The sequence below is a fragment of the Epinephelus fuscoguttatus genome, linkage group LG19 (assembly GCF_011397635.1).
Source record: "Epinephelus fuscoguttatus linkage group LG19, E.fuscoguttatus.final_Chr_v1".
In the NCBI taxonomy this organism is placed as follows: domain Eukaryota; kingdom Metazoa; phylum Chordata; class Actinopteri; order Perciformes; family Serranidae; genus Epinephelus; species Epinephelus fuscoguttatus.
The window spans coordinates 9,018,350-9,041,854 of NC_064770.1; the positions used below are offsets into that span (position 1 = coordinate 9,018,350).

At 36.8% G+C, this 23,505-nt stretch overlaps 1 protein-coding gene and 1 long non-coding RNA gene across 3 annotated transcripts; one reads left to right on the forward strand and one right to left on the reverse strand.

Moving 5' to 3' along the window:
• Positions 1-908: 908 nt before the first annotated feature.
• On the forward strand, positions 909-12,779 carry LOC125879651 (uncharacterized). Of its 2 annotated transcripts, none has more exons than XR_007447959.1 (6): positions 909-1,053; positions 3,111-3,135; positions 3,223-3,333; positions 4,107-4,244; positions 6,926-7,062; positions 12,657-12,779. It is a non-coding gene; the product is annotated as an uncharacterized LOC125879651 (long non-coding RNA). The 2 variants fall into 2 exon arrangements; XR_007447958.1 differs by lacking the exon at positions 12,657-12,779 and adding an exon at positions 11,210-11,337.
• zgc:100868 (uncharacterized protein LOC554458 homolog) lies at positions 9,090-19,862 on the reverse strand. Its single transcript, XM_049561557.1, has 10 exons — positions 19,729-19,862; positions 16,481-16,501; positions 15,974-16,136; positions 15,615-15,883; positions 13,738-13,883; positions 13,385-13,655; positions 12,695-12,866; positions 12,072-12,325; positions 11,800-11,897; positions 9,090-11,537 (listed from the first exon to the last, which is right to left on the reverse strand). The coding sequence occupies exons 1-10, from the start codon at positions 19,781-19,783 to the stop codon at positions 11,226-11,228; spliced, it is 1,761 nt and encodes a 586-aa protein (XP_049417514.1). The 5' UTR covers positions 19,784-19,862; the 3' UTR covers positions 9,090-11,225.
• Between the last annotated feature and the right edge of the window lie 3,643 nt (positions 19,863-23,505).

Consider the following 23,505-nt stretch of genomic DNA (forward strand, 5'->3'; position numbering starts at 1 on the left):
CTTGACAAGTAACAACAATGTTAGTTAATATTAATGTGTCTATAATAATGATTAATTATCATATTATAGAATAATCTAATACATATCTAATACATATTTTAAGTACACTTTGTTGTTAATAATTGTGTTCCTACCTGAGTAACATTTTGAATTCACAACTTTTACTTTTACTTGCTATTTCTTACTGTTGTATTTGTATTGTCATTGTTTTTTCCCCCACTGAGTACATCATCAGGTATTTACAGTTGTGGAAAAAGTTTTCAGAACTTTATTTTTTAAGAAGTAATACAACCGTGTAAAAAACACCCTATTACAAGTTAAAGTCCTGCATTCAAACTCTAACTTAACTAAAAGTAGAAAATATTAGTATCAAAATATCTTTAAAGTACCAAAAAAGTACTCATTATGCACAAAGACCCATTTCAAAAGAATGCACATCATAGTACTGGGTTAAGATTGTTTATGCATTAAGTTGTACATCACTCTGATGTTGCTGCTGGTAAAAGTGGAGCTACTTTAAATACTTTATATGGCACCTTGAGAATTTACTGCAGGTGTCAATACAGTCTCATCTGATCTTAACCTATAATAATATATCCTTATTTATTTGTTGATTATTTTTCATATTATTAACGTGAATCTGCAAAGTAGCCTAAGTAAAACTTTAGTGGACTAAAAAGTACATTTCCCTCTGAGATGCCGTGGAGTAGCAGTAAAGTAGCATAAAATAGACATATTCAAGTAAAGTACAAGTACCTCAATACTGTACTTAAGTAGAGTATGCGAAAACGAACTGTATTTAAACCACTGTATTATCACTTCGAGCAGTAGGCTTTTTTTTTAATTCGCGCAGCCGTGCATGTATTTTGTTCCTTCTGGGGACCCTTTTGACTCCATGGCAACAGCTAATCTGGTTTGTTTCAGTTACAAGCGCCAGAATCTGCTGTTTTCTAGTAGCGAGAAAACCGGACAATGTGACTCTACATCACATATACCAACATTTATATTTATTCCATAAGACACATACATTAAAATATAGGACTCTTCAAAACGGTAAGATATCCGCACTGTTAGCTGCTGTAAAAATAAAGTCGCTCTCTCTGAAACGTTAACGTTATTCTTTGTTAGCTAACGCTTGCTACATTTTACAAAACGGTTTGTCATCTTCGGTTCATGTACTTTTCTTAACGTTTCACGAGCATTTAAGTCTGTGAGGGACAAAAACTCACCACAAATACGTTTGATATTTGAGTAAATTTTACTGCTAGTAGAGTAAACGGTAGTTACTTGTGTACTTTTAACTTAGTAAAGTTGGTTAAGTATTTTTGGAAGCAGTTCTTTTGACAATGTGGCATTTTTACCTTTCTCGAATAAAGTATCTATGTATTTTTACATCCCCAAGAGCCGGAGCTATGAAACGAAACCACATATAAACCTCTTGTTATCTTGCCCCGGAGTTAACTTTAGTTATCAGCGGTGATGTCTTATTTCAGTGCTTATGTGGAGGAAGTATTCAGATCCTTTCAAAGTACTAAAAGCCCGGTATTCAAAACCTTAGCACACATAAGTAAACGTATGTAAGAATTACCAGCAAAATTTACGTGAAAAGTAAAAGTATTGGGCAGTAAAATGTTCCTTGTCAGTATTTTACTTTATAGATGATGTTTATGGATTAATATTACTGCTGCATGACTATGTATGTTGCATTTTACTGCTGTAAATGTTCAAGGTTTTGCTCATTTTAACTCCTTTTATATTCTTTGGTAGTTTAATCTACAGCAATGCATTATATTCTTTAAGATGATCATAGCTGTCCTGTGAGAACCATGTATCTCTAAAAAGTCAACTTTTCTTGGTGTCAGGAAAACAGCCCTGTTTTCACCCTTGTGATGATGCATTTTCCAGCTGATCCAAGAAGGTTTTTAAAGAGTTTATTTAGCTTAAGAAGTAGGAGAATTTTCTCAACACATAAAGGAACATTTCATATTTTGTTTTATAACAAACATTCAAACGGACCCTTTTCACAGCAGATATTTTGACTTTTCATTGTAGGAAAACAAAGGTGAAAGTTTCAGTAACTGTCCACATAAGCCTAAGAGTGGGCCACCATGCACAATTTCAGGGCCTCCCCTAAATACAATGCAGCTGTCATTAATGTTATTAAACACACCTGTGCTTTTCCTACAAGGGCATGGCAAAGTGTCTCCTATGAAAATGGTCTAGCAACACATCTGGAGATACGTGTTTTTCACTGGACAGGAAGAGGATGAGAAGTGGTGATCTGAAAAGTAACCAAAATTGTCAGACAAATGTAGTGCAGTAAAAAGTGCAATATTTCCCTCTGAGATGTAGTAGCGTAGAGGCATAAAACAGCACAAAATAGAAACACTCAAGTAAAGAAGAAGTACCTGAAATTCGTACTTAAGCACAGTACTTGAGTTGATGTACTTAGTTACATTCTACCACCAGCATATAGTACTTTACCACTCAGTGGTAGAAAAACAATTTAACTTAGATCCTTTTCTTCAGTAAAAATATGAATACAACAGTATATAATCACTTCATTACAAGTGCATCACAATTGCAACTTCCACATTCAAAATGTGACTTAAGTTAAAGTATAAGGGTATTATCAACAAAATGTACTTAAAGTATCAAAAGTAGAAGTACTGATTGTGCATTCTTTCAAAGTGTTGGATAATTACATAATGTATGATATTTGATTATAATATGATGATAACATTGTTACTGGTCGAGGTAGAACTAATTTGACTTGATGATATTTTATAAACTCATCATAGGTTTTTGATCTAAACTTAAATAAATGTTGTAGAGTGAAATGTACAATACAGTAGCACAAAACTATGCATCTTTAAAATTGGACTTAAGGACAGTACTTAAATATACTTAGTTTCTTTTCACTACTGACTAAATTTAACATAACATTTGACCATAAGTTACTCATAAGTTGTGGTGCAGTGAAATAATTTGATCAAACCAAAAACAATTGAGCGTCTCTTCTGCAAAATTCACAGTAGCAGACAATGAACACAAGGTTTTTTAAAGCCTAAATAATTGGTAGTTTTTAACTGTTATTCTTCTCCCGTCAGAGTTCCCAAGAAAGAGACAATGCAAGTAAGAAAGAATGATGCTTATCTACACAATCTACTCAGCTCATCTCTGTTAGATGTAGTGCTACATTTTGTTGGTCCTTCTTCTCAGGTGTTGCCTATTTGGGAGCTTTCCATCCCTCTCCCAGCAGTGCTATTGATTACGGTGGGCCTTTACATGATCGTCCTGGGGATCGGGCTGTGGATCCGACACTGCCTCAAGGTTGGTCTTTCAGGCCCGGTCACTGTTACCTCACAAAGCAATGATTACCTGTCTCCTTACTACAGATTGTGAAGTAAATATGTGTTGTTGACTGAATTTTGCACGAAACTTAAAAGCAACATATGTAGCTGAGAATTAGTAGGAAAGTGGACTTGACCTGCGGTGCTAAATGTTTATCAGGAGCATCAACTTAACTCAAGCCACTGTGTGAGAAATGTGAAACATTTAGTTCTCGGCTCCCCCTGGTGTTACAAACTGAGACAGCAGCAGACAAACAATGCTCTTTCAAGACACTTGTTTTTCTTCAATATCTTGCTAATATGTTATTTTAGCATTGTACTACTCCAGGAATGTCTTCTGAGGTTATTCAAGTTATTTCTCAGGTGTGATTGGAACAGTTTTTGGAGAAGAGCAGGGAATAGGATTGGTTATCACTGGAGGTTGTCTTGTTTTTCCAAAAACAAAATGTTACGCTATTACATTCATTATACAGATAACATGATCATAAAATGGCTTTAAGGATTCAAAACAGATTATTAATCTTGGCAATACCAGACAACAATATTGTGTATATTTTATTGATGGGGCTAAGCCTAACAATAAATATCACACTACTATGCTGTTGCACCTTTTCTAATTGATAGATGATTAATCTGTTAGTTCAGCTTAATGTTTAACATGTTATGAGGTATTTCTACAAACACTTTAAAAACAACACTTCAAAAGTGTGGCAAGTGATGCAGATTTTTGTCTCTGTGTTCTCTCTCCCAAAGGATCGTTGTTCTTCAGAGTGTGGTGACTGCTGTCCAAACATTTCCATAAGTGAACAATGCTATAGATTTGCAGAAATGTGTGACTTTCACCTGCCAACCTTGCGCTCATGTCGAGCCATTTTGTGCTCTTCTCCTTCAGTAAGTAACCTCCAAACACTCACACACCGTTAAAAGGAAATGAAATCATGCATTCTTCACTTTTCTGCCGACCAATTTACAAAGGATCAGACCCATTTCTAAGGCAGATATTAGGGGTGCACCGATTTATTGGCTTAATATCAGTATCGGCTGATATTCGCTTTGACTGCCATCGGCCTATTGGCAAATAAGATGACACTCACCGATGGCAGTGGCCAATGTTTTTATGTTGTGTCACATCAATATTTTGCTAGCTAAAAAGCAGCTAGCAAACTAACGGCCAAAAATGTAAATTAAGGAGCAGGTAGAAGAAGAATACAGTGACTGTTCGGCAGATTGGCTCTGTGATCTCACTGTTGTGTGACGAGTTGGTGAGGAGCAGCCAGCGCCCCCTAGTCCAGGGGGCAATAGAAAATGTGTTTTGGACAAATAGAGATCTTGTCCAGGATGTCCTCATGATGAAAGAATGCAGTAAAGGCACTTTCAATGTATGAGGACGCACCCTATTGTTTCCCTGATAATGCTACATTGTGAATAACAAATCCAAATTAAAATCAGCAGGCGGAGAGCATGTTAAGTAACTAACAGCTGATGGAGGTTGCATTCTGCGTTACATCATGACACGTTCAATCTCTATTCAGTAAAAATTCTTTTTAGTAGAAGGTGATTCATAAGGTTCTGATGGTGTGTTTAATTTAAGCTTGCAAAATGTAGCGTTTGGCGAGAAACTTGAAGAAATACAGTTGTTTGAAGGAGACATTTGTTGATGTTTTTGCAACAATATGAAATAGATATTAAAGAGGGAATTATGATATGTTATATAAAATAAAAAAGTATTTTTTTTAGAAAAAAAGAGATGTTTTTCATGTGAAAGAAGGTTGTATGAAAGGTTGTTTCATAAATTTGCATGCGACTAAATTTGTGCTCATTCAGAGATAGTGTACTGAAGGGGTGAATGGCTTTAAAATAGTTGTCATTTTTTCATAGTGTAGATTTATTTGTTTCCCAGGCACAAAAGGGGAAATAAATGACAATAAAAACAAAATGAACAACAATATGAAAACATCTGTATAGTAATAGTTCTTTTAAACATCAGTATCGGCCCAGAAATTCAAAATCGGTGCATCTCTAGTAGCTATTGGTCTAATTTTATTTCAGGTCTGCGATAAAAATCAATGTAGAAGAGAACCGAACTTTCTTCTCCCACCAGGGTAGCACATTTGTCTTTCTCTAACTTACTTGCACAAACTTTAAACCAGTGTGTATATGCCTTATTCCTGGGCTAGCTACTGTAGAAATGGTTATGGTTAAAACTTCTGATGAGATAGAGGAAGTAGCAGTAAGCTAGTTGGTCCCACAAACTGTCTATAGTTTGCCCCAGTGGCTAATCTTGGGGGCTATCTGCCAACGGCAGTTCTTTTCACAAGTAGTTTGCCTTTAGTTTATGAAAAAATTGCATTATCTCTTAGCAGATAACAGATGAAAAACAGATAAAGAAAGAAACGAACATTAAAATGGCATTTTCTAAAAAGTCCCTATGGAGTTCTGGTACTTGTCATGCTGTCCTTGTCTATAATGTTACCAACAACTAGACAAAGCTAAATTTCTGCTTCAACAACAGTGTTGCGGTACAGTTTCCATTGTCTACCTGCAGAGAGGAGTAGATCGCCAACCATCCTGTATAATTCAGCATCGTCCATTAAAATGCACCATCCCTTACTGAGTCAATACAGGACATGATTTGTCTCCTGTTTTTTTGGCACACCCTACTCCAATGCATACAACGTTTTCACATGCTTGGAATCACATAAATAATAATAAAACCGATCAAGTTTTGAGTGTCTTTCATATCATATAAAATAAATGCCTAAAGTATTTTTTTTACTACTACTTTACATTAACATTACTGTTATTACTGAAGTCTGCTACTAAATTTGGAGTTATGATTCACTAGAAAACTCCAATTTAACAACTCAGCAGTTCTAAAAATGTGTAAAAACTACATTGTTAAGGTGTAGCATTTGCTGGGAAACATTGCATTTATTCACTTTACATTGAGGTAAAATTAATACAGAATTATATTAAATGTTTACTGAATATATTAGTGTCTGTTTATGAGTTGTAAGAAATCATAAATCATTTTTTTAGAGGACATAGATGTTTACGGTAAGGTAGCTCAGGCTCCATTAAGTCTAACGTAGCAAGGTAAGTTCATCATGTGATTGGTTAAAAAGGTAAACAAAAGATGCTTTGAGATGGCTCTCAGAGATTGCAGAGGTGATCACATTATCCTGTTTGAGGTGTAACAGTTTCCACATGTTTTATTTCACATTTCACAGTCCAGTTTCATCCAGTGGTTTCTATTCCGAATGTGTCTGTCAAAACACTCAGTCTCACATTGTGGTGTGAGCAGGAGAATTTCTGAGTTCAAGCTTGCTATCTTCTCATAAACATGGCTGAAGTGCTTCTGCTTATCAGTAATGTTGAATTGCCAACATTGTGTTATCACCAACTCTCTCATGTATCCAATTACACAATACTGGGGATGCTGCTCACATATGTTTCTTTCTCTTGTCACACTCTGAAGAGTTTACTAAGTGCTCCTTGGCAAAAAGCTTACCATAGACAGTTTAAATATATGATTTTTAGAATAAACTCTTGTCTGCTATGTTCTCCCATAGTGTGCCAAATGGGACTGTGCCTGCACCTGTCAGCCTCCTGAGTGTGAATCCTGCAACTGCCTCTGCTTCGAGATCAGGATCAAGTAAAAGAAGGGGTTCGAGGTGCACTAATGCCACTGTCAGCTGATGCACTCCAGGTACTACAGTTTTTGAGTTTTTTTTTTTTTTTTTTAAATGTATGCCTTTTATTAGGGAGTTTACAGTGGAGAGATGACAGTTAAAAAAGGGGGGAGGAGAGTGACGATTCATGGTTAGCAGCTTAAACCAGGACCTCCAGGACACTCAACATGACTCTTCTTTGACTTTTACCTTTAAAAAAGACTGGAAATTATTTTGTAACTGCCCTTTTCAATTTTTTAAAAATGTAGCAGGGTCTCCTTTATCTGGTTTCACGTGTTCAAGGTTGTATAAAATAATTTTCTCATGTCTTGCTGTTTCTGTTTTTTGGCTGATCTAGTAAATTAAATACTTGACAAATCAGCATCACACTAATGTGAGAAATGTATATAAAGACAGCTGAGCTTATTGACTTGAAACTTTTCCTACAGTGGTCCAATGCACCAGGAGATACTGAAGTGTTAGATACCACAGTACATTAGCACACTCCCTTTAAAATGTTTATTTTATAGTATACTATTATACCAATATCATATATTAGACAAGTACAACATTGTTGATACCTGTGTACTTTTTCTAATGTAATAAAATAGCAGTGTCAAAGCTTACAGCTCAATTAGAGTGACCAACGCCACCTGTTAAGAGGCCTATTGTATGATATCTTTAATGTTCGATGAAATGGTGAAATTGACTGCAGAGTGTATGTAGGAGTGTATTTAGCAGGAGAAAAGACCCAGAGGCTTTTATTTTCACTGAACACCAGTTTGATCAAACTGAGTATTAGTATTGTCGATCTCTCTGATGTTGCTGGGAGTGCCTTCTGTATTGTGCATTTTGAGAATGGTTCATTAAGTTAAAGCCTCATGCAGGCGTTATTCGATATAGTTCTCATGAAGGGTAAATCTTATGTTTGTACCAAAACCAACAATATCAGCTCCAAGCCTGTTGGTTCCAACTGAAGATTAAAATCTTTAAAAACTCCCCACAGATACATAGTTTAATTTATTTTTAAAAGGCTCTGTAATTTCCTGAAACAACTGGTTACCTGTTTTTTATTAAAGAAACTAGAGGAAATGCTGTATTTATTAGGGACTATTTTCAACAGCAGACTGATCCACATTTAGTGCTCTAGTGAGTATTTGGGGCATCAGGATGGTGTTTAGGTTGTAGCATCAATTCATTGTCAGTTCTGGTCATTTTATGGAATTTCTTGACTTAAACATAGAGCATCACCAGACTTAAACTTAAATGCAGTGCTGTAAAATGCTCTGCATGTTAAAAAATGACTAAAGTAGCTTTGTGCTATGGTTTTATATGATCTGTTTTTTGAAGGTTTAGTAAATTCTGATATGTTTTAAAATTGATCCAACAGTTGATCCAACTGAGCTCAGTCTTCATTCATTTATAGCTCCCGTGGGCAGAAGACATTTAGCATAGTTTCTAAATAACCTTGTTTTTCCCGAAACTGTCAATAGGGTGCAGTACTGTAACTGTCTTGCTATTTGAGGTCCTGGTAGTGCACTTCAGTATTTCTGATTTGGGAGACTCTGCTTTTTGTTATTCTGTTCCCACTATGTATGTCCCCTGCTTTAATGGTTACAGGCTGTGCTGTGCTCAGTGATAGCTTTAACTTAGAGATGTCCCTCTCTGAACACCTGCAAGTATTGCATTACACTTTTAAGTGTTTCTGTTATTTTGTCCACCCCTTTTACGTATGTCAGTGATGCGACATAAACAACACTCACAACACTGTATAACACAAAACAGTTCAACAGCACCAGAAACTACATGCTCCAAAATGATCATAGTCAAATTAACATAAACAGAATGTTATGACTTGACTGCATTAGTTTGAGTTTGGTGTACTATATAAACTGCCAACTGAGTATATGTAGCTGTTCCGTTCATGCCCTGCATGTTCATCTGAATATGTGTGTACCAAGGAAAACAATTTTCTAGCAAATAACTACAACAACTAAAGGCCTTAAACTGAGAGCAGTGACACGTGTGTTCACAGCATAAAGGAAAAATGCATCAGAATCAAGCAGACAGAGAAGATGGTTACTTCATTTAAAAGCAGGTTATATTGACAAAAATAAAAAGGAGATTGTTAAGTGCTTTCACATTCACAGGACAGGTGTATTCTGTGGCAAGATTCACCAAGACTTACAATTGACATTTGTTCAACCCAAATAATTATCCATATAAATTGCAGCTGAAGTATTTTCAAAGCAAATGCTGTTTGTGTACTGCTGTGTCACTTCAGGTAGATGTTGGTATCATGGTACAGTAACTCTCTGATAATATGAGGTAGATGATCATTGATCTATGTTCCTCAGGTCTCCAAAATATGCCTCTGTAAGTTGAACTTCATAACATTTACACAGAGTCAGAACAGTGACAGTAATATTTGTCATCGAAAATAAAATCTAGTTTTGAAAAAGGAAACACTGACACTGAAAAATGCCGATGTGTGTTTTTCAATTAAATCTTTTTTAACTTTTTCAGCATGTCACTCTTTTTTCAGTGTCAGTTTTTTTGTTTTGTTTTGTATTGTTTGGCCTACATTTCAACTGACATTAAAAAAAGAGGGACATGAAGAACAAAAAGCAGATTGTCACTGAAAAACATGAGTGCTAAAATAAATAAATAACATCACTTTTAATGCCTGTATTTTATTTTTCAGCTGGTTTTTTTTCAACGCCAAATTTTATTTTTGATATTTTATTTTTGATGCCAGAACTTACTGTCACTGTTCTAGCTCCATACATTTGTTAAGACTGTCTTTAATCATATCTGCAACTTAATAAATACCTTCTCCTTTTATGTCAGTTGAAGGTGACATTTCATATAAATGCCAATAATTTTAGTGCATGTGCATAAGGTCTGGATTCATAATGAATGACAGAGGTCCTATTTAACAATTACTCTGTTTAGAGAACGGACTTAATATCCGCAGTAAGTACAAAGGATATATTACAAAAATTTCACACATTTTATCATTGTATTGATAAAAAAAAAATAACTACAAAAATGTACATGTAGTGTACAATACTAGGCTACATGTACATATATTTGCTCAGTGCAGCTTGAATAATTCTTCATCTAAGACTGAAAACCGTTATGAAAACCACATAACGGAGGTGACTCATGATTTTTTGTTGAGACAGAGTAGTGAATTGGGCTGGAGGTTATTGTCCTTCAAAGTAAATTCACATTTTAAAGTTTCCTTTTAACTTAAAAAATCTCCCTCCTCACACTATATGTTAAATTAACATAAAGCCTCCATATGTGTCTCTATGTGATACACACGTCGCACATTGCACCTACTCTCTACACTTCATACTTTGCACATTCCATGGTCAATATTTTGCGCATTCCTGCACAAAACTGCACAGTTCCTTCATTTAAATCAGATATACTGTGCATATTTTTTGTAGTTTGTATGGAGCTAAAACAGTTGCATGAAGTTTTGGCATTGAAAATAAAATTTGGCATTGAAAGAGGAAAATCGACACTAAAAAAAATATACTAATCAAAAAACACAGGCATTAAAGATTCTTTGTTTTATTTTTTTAATGACAATCTATTCTTTTCTTTCAGTCATTAATTTTTTTCAGTGTCACTTTTTTTAAGAAACCTGCCACTTTTGGCATAGAAGAGAGCAATTAAAGGGAAGGGGCAAGGTCAGCATGATTTACATTTAGTGTGCAATTCAGTAGTCACTGAAAAAAAAACATCAGTAGACACGCCTCAGGATGCCAAAAAAAAAAAAATCTGAATAAAATAATTGTATTGCCTGTGTTTTATTTTCCAGTGGATTTTTTTAGCGTCAGTGTTTGATCAATGCTAGTTTTTATTTTTGATGCCAAAACTTACTGTTGCTGTTCTAGCACCTTTTGCAGCAAAGGTTTTCCAGCTCTGTCTCACTGTTTGTGCTGATGATGCCACCAAAGGCATTTTAACATCATCTGGTAGAGGACATTAATACAGCTGTTCATGTAAGCACCTTGGATGCTTGATTTAACCCCGCCAACTTCACTGATCTGTTCCTAGTGGTCACCAGAATTAAATTCACGTTAATGCTGCTTTGTGCTAACGTCTCTCATAGTCAAAGCTGTTTACATTCATTTGTGCTTGTCACATCATGTAAATCACTATTTACAGATAAAGTTGTAGGTTTCTACAAGAAGAGGCGGAGACACATGGAAGAGAAGAGGAGATGGAAGAAGTTGAAGAAGGTGGAGTGAGCAGGAGCATCCCCGCTGTTGGTGGTGGGGTTGGCTGCTGTGGTGGCAGTGATGTTGCTGTTGGTGTTGGTGGAGGCTGCGGAAAGGAACCCCACTGTCCGAGACAGGAATTCCAGATACGTGCTCAGTTTGGTGAACATCATCACTGATGCTCGTGTTTCCCTGGTGGTGTTATCAGCTGATAATACTGCTGCTTGGAACCAAGAGTTGTCCAGCTTACACATCAATGGACCTCCAGAATCACCCTGAACAAACAAACACATGTTCAACATTTTGTGTGAACCTCGTTCTGATTCTTAAGTAGACATTCAGTCGGATCTTCTTGTGGAACTATGGGATTTTTTTTCCACTAAATGTGCTATACAGAAAATACTTTGTTATGCCTTAAAGGAACAGTTTGACATTTTAAGAATGACATTTTCTCCTTGAGAGTTAGATGACAATTTTTCAATCTAAAAAACAGAAAGACATTTAAAAGCATAATTATGTCCTGCTCTTTTCACTCACCTGTCCCAGTGTGAAAGTTCCAGTACAAATGCTGTCACTTGACGATGCATTCCCACAATTTTCCACCGAGGTTTGGAACTCCTGCAGAACTTGTTCCTCTGAAGTTTGAAAAACAAGAATATGATGAGAAATTAAACATTTGATTCAAACCCAGATGGCAGGAACCTGGACTAAATGGGCATATGTTCTTTGTTAGCACCAAAAACAATGTGAAATGGCCTAAATGTTTAATCTGAAGGGCTGAAATGATGCAGAGCATTAACATTACTCACCACCTCCTTGCCCGGAGCTCCAGCCAGCAGCCCAGCACGTGGTGCCCACAGCAAAGGTCCTTCCGTTATCCATGCAGATGGGCTGGATGTAGTCGGACAGGGTGGGTTGGGATGACAGTTGCAGCACTGCTACATTGGACCCAGTCTGGTTGCTCAGAGTGATATTTGTTACGTTAAATGTCACCTCAAAAGGATTGGATCCATTCTGTTTCAACCGACCCAACACAACGGTCCAGGCAGACGGTGTGGGTGAACTGTAGGAGATAACAAACTGAATTAGGGCTGAGGAGAAATATTTGAATGGTTTCAAACAAGGACTGGACCTTTACAGATTCAGCTTCTTAGGCTGCTTCTCAGAGGGCAGTGCCAGCATTTTGTTCTATATAAATTGCATGTAAATTACATTAAAGGATAAAGCGGGCAATGTTTACCAAGCTCACTCACTCCTCTGTACATTAATTTTCATATAATAATAAAAGGACTGTGCTTTGTTTTTACAGTGTCTCAGAGCTGTTAGCATGGCTGTAGACTGTTCCTATTTTGTAAACTATATTTAAAAATAAATTTGCTACTGTTCTTAAACAGACTGGCATTATACCACGACATCACTCCAGGTGTCTCACCTTGAGAAGCAGTCGGCACTGCTCAACACAGAGTCAACAGCCACCAGAGTCCCACCACACACATGACTTCCATTCTTCTGTAGGCTTGCCATCCATGGCCATATACCAGCCGTCGCCACTGAGCCTCCTCCCGAAATACGTGTATTCATCGGGGCCTGGCCGCAGACCACAGCTGAAGAAACAGAATCACAATCAAGTTTTTCATTGCTCTCAGTGCACATGCACGTGTACAGAAAAATAATTTTGTGGAAATTTGTAGAAAATGATTCACAATATATTTTGAGTTTAATGGAATGGTGCATCTATAAATAACATGCAGTCTTTGCTTTGAATATTTCCCTCAGTGTAAACAGCATACAGCTTCAATTAAGAGCTGGAAAAAGCATAAATTTCAGCTTTAGTTACTTTTCAGATTACAGTTTTTTATCCCCTTCCTGTCCAGTGAAAACCATGTGTCCCCAGTTGTGTTGACGTTGAATCAACTAAAAAATAAAATGTTCCGTTATATGCTGAGAAAATCGTCCTACTTCTTAAGCTAAATAAACTCTTTAAAACCCCTCTTGGATCAGCTGGAAAATACCAGAGAATGATTTTGAATACTTCATCCACCACTGTAAATATGAAAACAACTCATTTTAAACTGGAAATTTATGGTTAATGTTGGTGTTTTTGGACATGACAGACACTCACGTTTAGCTGTGGTTGTTGGGGGGAGGGTTGTTGGAGGTGGCGGCAGGCCAGCACAGGTGACGCTGAGATCACTGTCAGTCCCAGTGGATGTGAAGGTGACATAGCCTGGCTGGTCAGTGATGATTTGGGTGTTGATCCATGCCTGATATCTGGACACTCTGGTGTAGACTCCTGGTCTTTCTGGCAGGGCACAACCTTCTCCAAAACTTACAACTCCGGCCTGGACCCAGACACCGTTCTGCTTGCTCACCATTGGACCACCTGAATCCCCCTTTAGGAAGAAAAATAGCTAAGTAAGGGGAATCTTTGCAGGAGGTCAAATCTGATGCATGCACTGGAGTAAAGAGGATCACCTGACAGGAGTCCTTCCCTCCTTCACGTAACCCAGCGCAGATCATGTTTTCTGTGATTGTGCCCACTCCATAGTCACAGTTACACTGTCTGTTCCCCACAACTGGCACCTCCACCTCCATTAGGTTTTGTGGGGAAGGAAGAGGCACTGAAGAGACACAAATACAGTTTTATAGACAACACAGCTGATGTAATATGCTTTAAAATTAACTATTTGATAACTATGAATAACTGTGAATCTCAAGGACCATGCCAGCAGTTTTACAGTGTCTTCACCCATTACTGGCACAGTCAGTTATTCAAAATTTAACAAAGTTAAACAAAAGGACAGGTCCAGCATATCAAACTTGTGATGGACCCTGTCATCAGTCTCAGATTCACAGGTCAGAGACAGATTATCTGATGCTGTTAAAGTTGTTTATGTTGTGTACATCACCTAATCACATGTCGCACCAGATTTAGGTACATGAAATTGTCTGTGAATATTCATGTTGCCATTTCTAATAGTACAGTAAGTACAGTAAGTTTTGGCACCAAAAATAAAGCGAAAAAGGAACAGACATGAAAAAAATAAAATAAATAGAATTTAAAATTATGTTTTTTTCAATCACAATCTATTGATTTTGTCTTCACGTCATTGTTTCAGTGTCAGTTGAAATCAAGTAGCAAACTTGGGCTAAAAAATGAAGCCAAAAACTGCAGTTCCTCTAATGGCCACTTGAGACTGCCTCCAAGAGTGATTCAATCCCCATAAAACCTTATGTTAAAATGCCCGACTTCACAGAAGTTTACATTTACATTGTTTACATTGAATTAAGGCTTAAAGTTATGTATATTTAAGGGGGCTGCTTTGAGTGACAGGCTGTTTGCCGATAGTGTCCTCTGCTTCTCAGTTAGATCCACCCCTCACTCCTCTACAGGCCGGCCTCTTGCCCAAATATGGCACTTCTGGCTCCAAAAAAAACCCCAAGATGGCGACAGCAGAAAAATGCCAAACTCAAGGCTTCTGAACAGGAGTCTACAAACCATTGGGTGATGTCATGATAGCTACGTCCATTACTTTTACAGGTGATATGTAGAATAAATGTAAATCATGCTAGCTGTGTATTTTTTCTTAATTTTTATTTATTTAACCTTTATTTAACCAGGAAGTCCCATTGAGATTGGAAATCTTTACAACAGAGACCTGGCCAAGGTATCAGCCAATCAAAACACATTTAAAATGCAACAAATACAACATATAATACAAAAATCCACAATAAAACAACTATTCAAACATAGTGGCCTCTCAAGAAAAACAAGCACACGTCTCTGTCACTACATTCTTTATGATGCCCTTAAATTCATCAATGGATTTAAGTGTTTCTAATTTAGATCTTTTATTATGTTTTCTTAGTAGCCTTCATGAAGAGGAGGGCAACATAATACACATTTACATGTACCAACAAAGTCAGTAAAGAAGAAGACAACTAACCAAACATTAATGTATATAATTTGAAATATTTCAATAATTGGCTTTGCAAATGTTTTATGACAAAGATAACAAATTCAAAACACACAGTGTGATTTGGTGAGAAACTTAACTTTTCTTTTACATTTTAAGGACCGCTCCTCTTGCACCATCATCAGAACAAACTGCCTACTGCAAATTATAATATTATAATAATATTTGCAGTGATTATCTCTTGTATTGTGGTGTGTTTTAAGCAATATTCCAACTTTTGTCCAAAACTCTGTTTTGTTGGTCCGTGGGTAAAGAGAAACAGAGGTACTGTATTTTTTATTTATTTATTTTTGTGATTCAGTACCTTAGTAAAGATAGATGTTGCCACCATTGTTGTCAGAAAAATAAATGTGACCCAGCTGCTCTCTGACCCACCTCCAGATCCAATGTTGCCCCAGCCGGTGACCCAGCTGTCAGTGCCGGTGAAGAAGGTGCTGTCTGGAGCTGCTAGGCAAACAGGCAGAATGTAGTTGGTGAAAGTCACCGGTGAGTCGAGCTTCAGGAGGGAGATGTCGTTGTCACTAGTGGCAGGGTTGTAGTTTGGATGATTGATGATCTGCGTTACCGACCGAGATACCTCATTGGGGTTTGAATTCTCTTGTCTCTGGCGACCCAAATATACAATCAGATTGGATGTACTCGGGCTGAGGAGAAACAAAACAGTGCAAAGACATTAAAAGCAGAGAACTCTAGCGAACACAAAACCAGTCAGAGAGTTTTTTTTCCTGGCTTACTTTGACAAGCAGTGAGCCGCAGTCAGCACCCATTCTTTGTTGATGAGGGATCCTCCACAAAAGTGGCTCCCAAATCTGTGTAGGCTGGCCTGCCACGGCCAGCTGCCCTCAGGGGCCACCTCTCCTCCAACAATCCTGGTGTTAAGCGCGGGCCGACCACACACTGAAGAGAGACAGACAATAAGAACACACAGTGAGAAATACTCTCCTCTGGATTAACAGTGTGGTTCCTGAAAACACTGTGCTTTCCTGGGATTATAAACTTTAACTGTTGGTTGAGGACTATGATCCTCGGGCACTCTCAGGTGTGTCTAATCCAACACTCTTGGGTAAAAGAGGTAAAACTGTTCTTGTTTCATCATTAGTCTAGACATTTCATTGCTCTTGGGCTACTGGGCTACACAGCAAGTACTAACAGTAATGAAACTATAACAAAACAAAAATCCCAACAACATGCTGACAAGCAGAAAGGAAGGGAAAAAAAGGGTGGACAGAAATTTGACTTACCATTTAGTTGAGAGTACGACTCTGAAAAATAGAAAACAAAGAACAACTCTTGAAACAACAGTTCTGTATATATTTACTGATGTGTCTTACATGTACTACGTCGGATAGTGAAAGAGGCAGAGCATAAGCTTATTCATATTATAATGATTAATTTTCAGCCACTGAATTTTGACATTTTTGCTTAAAAGAACAACTTAAAATTATTCGACTGCGAAAATAGTTGCAGATTGGGTGGAAACTGCAACCTACATCATGATGACATTTCTCAGAAGAGATAATGACTATTGACGTAGCCAGTCAGTAAATATTACATGCATTGAAAGTGCCTTTTAAAAGTCATTGTTTTTACTGACAACAATAAGCGAAGTCAGGCTTGACAAGTATGCTTCTATTTATTTGATTTATGAGTGAGTGTGTGTTGGCATTCTCTGCATATTGTTCTGTTTTAACAGCCACCTTTTACACACTGTCATATTGTTCTAACGGACCTGTTGTGTGGCAACATGCTGTCTGGTGTCCCATCAGACCGGTTGCACTGCCTCAGTTGCCTCAACATACTTCGAGTCAATCTTGACAGTCCAGACTGGCGTTTCTATTCTTTGTGGCTCGGACAGGAAAAAACAGGACACATATTTCTCCTGAAGTCGACTATGTCATTCTTTTGTAACGACCATCATGTGCCATGACAGTCAAAGAGAGAAATGTCCATTGGCTGTGTCGGACTAATTGATGTCCCAACACTGACAGAATGATTAATGTTCACTGCCTGGAGGACAGAGTTTAATTAAAAATTAAATCACAGACAAACAATGCTATCAAAATATGCTGTATAACTGAGCATATATTATATTACTACCGCTGTTACTGCTGCTAATCCCAGTACTGCTCCTACTACTGAGTTATGTTACTGCTAAAGTAACACTTCACTGATTTTACAAATGAGGTTTGCTGTTCGGGAAGAATACAGTGAAAATAATTATATGATGTTTCAAGTAACTACGATGGTTTTTGCATTTTAGTATGCATCACCATTTAAATTATTTATTATTATTATTATTAGTAGTAGTAGTAGTAGTAGTAGTAGTAGTATATAATAATCTTATGTACTTACAACAGTGAGTGAACACATCACTTTTTAAATGCACATACAATACAATAGTAAGTGAACGCAGTGCACACAACAGTAAGTAAGTGGATTACCGTTCAAATAATTTACAACAGTAAATGGACACATCAATGTTCAAATGCACATAGGCTACAACAGTAAGTGAATGCATCTTAATTTAAATATACACAACAGTCAGTGAACACATCACTGTTCAAATGCACATACAGCAGTAAGTGAACGCATCACTATTCGAATGCACATAGGCTATAACAATGAGTGAACGTATCACAAAAGTTTTTGGTCTTAACCTGTGTGCAGTGTTACATATCCTTGCTGTAGTCAAATAATATTTAGGTAGAACTGTATGACTGTGTACAGTCTTTGGTGATTACTCTCAGTATTAATGCAGTGAAATTAATTTGCAGTCAAATCAAAAAACATCATTTATGAAAAGGAAACATCTCGGAAAATGACCCAAAATGCATGTGTGAACAAAGATGATATGAGGGAGGCCTGGATCTGCTCCTGGATGACTAACTTCCACAGTAAGTGCTTTTCAGTCAGAGGCTTAACTAGGTGTTGCTCCATGTCAACAAAAATCTGTGGTTACACCGTGTTAATCCAGAGAACGTCCTCTAAAACAGGTTAAAGCTGCTGCAATCATATACCTCTGAATAAACTAAAATAAAGCTCCCTTAATTTTTTGAAATTAAAGCCACAAATAACCCACACATTTCTAAGCTTACTGAAACTTAATCTTAGTGAGAGGCTAGACTGAGAAGAATGAGAAGGTCTGGGCTTCCTTTTGTTCTGTTAAGGACTTAATTACATGTTAAGGTGGTTTTAAATTAAAATGGTAAGATTAATAGATTCTGATCCTTGATTTGACCGCATGTAACTGGTCCATGTTTGTCTCTATTAACTTCAAATGCTTCAAATAGGCTCACATTTAAAGAAATGTATCCCTGACTGATGCCAGATGTTAAAATATAAAATGTTGATCATAAAATACACATGAATTTTAAAGCAGACCCCAAGGAAAACTGGATAAAGTAAATAAATAAATACATAGAAATACTACTACTGCTACTATTAATGATAATAATAATAATAATGATAATAAAGACATATTTTTACATTTGTAATGCATCAAAGTCTTTCATCAACTAAGTCCTGAGTAAATCCCTTGAAAACTTGATACTCAAGTTATAATGAACAATGAATCCGGCTTCATTTCCAGAGAATCTGAGGACATGAATTCAGGCAATGTACTGATTGGTAGAGACTGACAGGCTGTGTAGTATTAATGCAGACAGTGATTGACAGGATGGATTGCAATTATCTCCTACAAAGACCCGATGCTTCCCTTCACATCGTTATTATTTGTAGAAATCATTATCTTGTCAAAAGGTTTAAATGTTAAATGTTTATGCTCTCCTGACAAAGTTCAAATGAGGTGAAATTAAAGCCAGAGTTCAGTGCGAAAATAATCTGGATTTGCGGGTTTCTGAAGCTATAAAAAGATCCAAAGCTTTAAGGTCTTTCTGTCTGTCTCTGTTTCTCTGCAGCAGCTCAGAAGTTAATATTGCACTTTTAATGATTTCTTTTTAAACATGCAGTAAGCACATCTGGTTGTTTTTGCCCCTCCAGGGAAATATTAACAGATGACAAAATGACTTTTGGACTTTAAAGAGGTTTAGAGAATTTGCTTAACCTGGAGAATAATGATTTTACTTTATTTTCCCCTTCTCTCCTGGATTTGATCTCTTTCATACATTTTACATCTTCTGTACTTCTTAAAACCTTTAAATCTACCATACTTCTGTTTCTTTAATCTTTTATTTATTCTTTATTTATAAATGGTCTTGTTTTCTGTCTAAAATGTGCTGTATGAATAAACTTGTCTTGCCTTTAATTCATGCATATTCTGATTTACTAACAAGCACTTTGGTTGTTAATCCTTGAGTACATTTATTTATGTAAAAAGCAGAATTGTGAATGCATGACTTGCACTGGTGCCACTTTTACCCTTGTTGTTTAAAGATTTTACTTCCTCCTTAGTGCTCTTCTTCTCACACAGCAGTCAGTAGACTTTAAACATGATTGGTTCAGGTGTGCATGCGGTGAGGAGGGTCCTTACCTTGTGTCAGGAGAGTCAGCAGAGCCGCCACAGCGATAACTTTGTAGAAAGCCATAACTGTAAGTCCATATCATCAGATCTGCTCCGGCATATATAACCTTCTTCTCTCCTCCCTCTCTCTCCACATTCAACACAAACACACCTCTCTCTACCTCTCTGACAAACATTGTCACCTGTCCAATGACACGCCCAACAACACAGCAAATCACCTGTTTCACCACACATCAAACATGTCAGGCTTCTGAGCTCCAGTATGTACATTTGTTCACGTCTGTTCTTACTCAGACTTTCCAATTTATGCCACCTTATGGATCTACTCCACTTGCACTTTATTTCAGAGGGAAATGTGACACTTATTACAATTATTTGACACCTGCAGTAACTTTTTAGTTTAAGATTTTACATAAAAACGTATGATGAATCTTATGAAATACAATACATAGTTTAACATTAAACCTTTTTGTCTTGTGACCTTTTATATAAAATCAGTGGGTAGCTGTGTCTTGACCAAAAGACATTTCCCTTTTAAACTTCTCACATAGTTTCATTTGACTGACTGTTTTTTATTTCAAGTCAAATATTAAGGAAAACTCCAGAAACTGAAACAGATTTGTGTATCAGAACTTAGCGTCTTCTTCTTCTCGCTCCCATTAATGACCTCATGACCCCTCAGATATATCTGGTGACATTTTGGAGGGGCGGGAACCACTGGAATAAATTAGCCAACTGTATATAAAGAAGTTCTAACTAGCTCCACCTGGAGCAGCTACAACAGTACCATGCTGCTCTAACATTGATGCTTCAGTATTAACTGTCTAATCATCAGTCACAGGAGGCATTTAACTGCACAACATGTACTTTTACTGCTGACACTTTTACTTCACGAAGATGAAGCCACAGTCAGTCAGCTACTGTTTAAAGCACTTGAAAAGTTAAAATGCTTTAGTGATTGCGTTTATTTATCATAGCAGGAAGTGGAGGACAGGTGAATGCCCCAGATATCAGAGGACAGGAGCAACACTGACAGGCTATTACAGACTGACAGCCATACAGCAGACCTCACCAGGCAACATTCCTGCATCTCTGTACAAGAGTCTGGTTGAATCTGACACTCAGTGATGACCATAAGTCCTCCTGTCACAAGACTTAAGTTACTTAATTTGCTCTAGTACTTTTAATTTACTTGAATGCAGCCTCATGCTTGTACTCCACTTAATCGCTTAAGTAATTATTGTACTTTCTGTTCCACTTGTCTGACAGCTTTAGATACAAGTTTATTTATTCAGGCCCTCCCACAAAAATAGCTGGGCCCCAGAAAAAGTCCAGTCAGTTATGGGTCATCCCAAAATTATTTTTGCTGATATCACCCTGATTTTTCTGTCACCATGAAAAGTTGACTTTTTAGGGATACGTGGTTCTCACAGAACAGCCACGCTACAAATATATGACGATCTTATAGAATATGATGCAATGCTGTAGATTCAATGACCCAACAGTACATAAAGGAGTTAAAATGAGCACAACATTAAACATCTGCAGCAGTAAAATGCAACATACGCATTAATGCAGCAGTAATATAAATCCAAATACATTACATATAGTAAAAAAACACTTACAGGGAACATTTTACTGCACAAAGAGCACTTTCACTTTTCATACTTAAGTACAATTTGATGATAATACTTACATACTTTTTACATAGGTTTTGAATCCAAGATTTTTACTAGTAGTGGAGTATTTTCACACTGCGGTATTAGTTCAGTTAGTAAAGTATTAGTCTGTGTTGGTACTTGTACTCAAGTAAAGGATGTGAATACTTCTTCCACCACTGTATCTGTGTCTTTAACGTTTTGTTTAAACACCTTACACCTGTTTTCACATTTTTGGCTCCTTTACCACAACTTATGTGTCATACTGAAGTCTTTGATTTCAGCTTATTTATGCTGCAAATCAACTGAAACTTGTCAGTCAACACAAACAGTGGTAGGAGAAGGACTCAGATCTCAGTAAGTAGTACTACCACAGTGAAAATACTGTGTGCAAGCATAAGTCCTGCATTTAAATACAGAGGTGCTATCAGCTGAGTAAAGCCTCAAAAATAAAGTAGTCAGTACGCACAATCATCTCATTCAGCATACATTTTATTATTGGATCATTATTATAATTATTATCATTATTATTATTGCTGTATCAACACATAAATGGTTGAGGAAGAGCTCACTTTAAATGCTTTATGACGTTTTGGATTGATTAATTTATAAAATGCATCATGTTGTTGTATAATGAAAATATTCAAGTACAGTACAAGAACATCAAAACTGTATTTAAGTGCAGCACTTTAGCTACTGGATTTACTTTATAATTTCTTGACAGTGCATTACTGTCTTTGTAAATCAACCACAGAGTCACAGTGAGTGAGACAGATGTTGACAATAATAAGCCTACTTTCCTTAGAAATTAAATGAAACCAAAGTAAGAAGATTTATTTATTTATTTATTTATTTTGCCATGGCTTTCCTCTGTGGCTTTAAGTGGGCAGGTCCAGTTAAAGTTGGTATCACATATTTCCATGCATCACTTACAGTTAAACATGTATATCAAAACCTCATGACAGCTGTTGTTTGTTGCCAGTGCTGTCAATCAAAACGGACCAAACAACACTTAATCCTAACTCTCTTCAAGTTATTAGGCCACTCCTGATAAATGATAATCTTTACAAACCTGTACTTTGCTGAGTATTTACTCATGGACATTTTACATGATGGAGGAATATTTAAGATCTGAGAACAAGTTTAGCCTAAAGGTTTGTAAACAAAAACCAGTCTGATATTTTCAACAATGAGCACCTGAGAAACACACAAAACTTAAAGACAAACTCTACGGGGAAATGCTTCTAAAAAATGACAGACAGGACCAGACTTTCAACCTGACACATTGAAGTTTCATATCAGGAAACAGCTTTTATTTCTTTCATCTTCATTCAATGTGAAGAACATAAAATAAGTCTGTTCCTGGAGGTCGAGTGATTCACCTTTTACCACCATCCATGTTCACTGATAGCTGGACAGAGACACTAAGAAGTGTCACGCAACAGGCCTGCTGGCTGCTCAAGAATGTGACTGGTGAGATTGCACCAGTCTTGTAGAGAAAATTGAAACACTCACCGTTGTCAGTTTTATCTGATCCTGATTGTTTTGGAACAGGAGGAGCCAGTAAAAATGTCAACCCATGAAGACCAAGCATCACAGTTCAAGTCCTTTTAGAAATGCAGGTTGTTTTTCAGGTGAGCTTTTCAAAAAGGCTTTTAAAAACTAAGCTGAGACCCACAAGTGTCCAAAAATAGCAAATATGTTAAGGTGTGTAACAGGGACAGGAACTTTCCATGTTTGCTGTTAATAGTAATAATGTGCATTCTGACCTCAGAGTCTCCTACATACCTTATGGTAAACGTAAGCCCAGTACGTGTTTTAAGAGCAGCTTTCTCTTTGCAGTGATGGAAGAAGTACTCAGGTCCTTTACTTAGTAAAATACCAATACCACAATGTTAAAATACTTTACAAGTCAAAGTTCTCATTCAAAATCCTACTGAACTGCTAAGTAAAAGTAGTAAGAGAAATACGATCAGTTGAATGTATATGTTATGTATAATGTAGCATCAAAAGTAAAAGTAATTGTTCTAAATGCCTACTGTGACTGATGCCATACTCTGGTTGGTTGATCTGCACTCCCAACCAGGAATACTTATACCACAGGTAATATTTCTGCAATTGCAAGGAG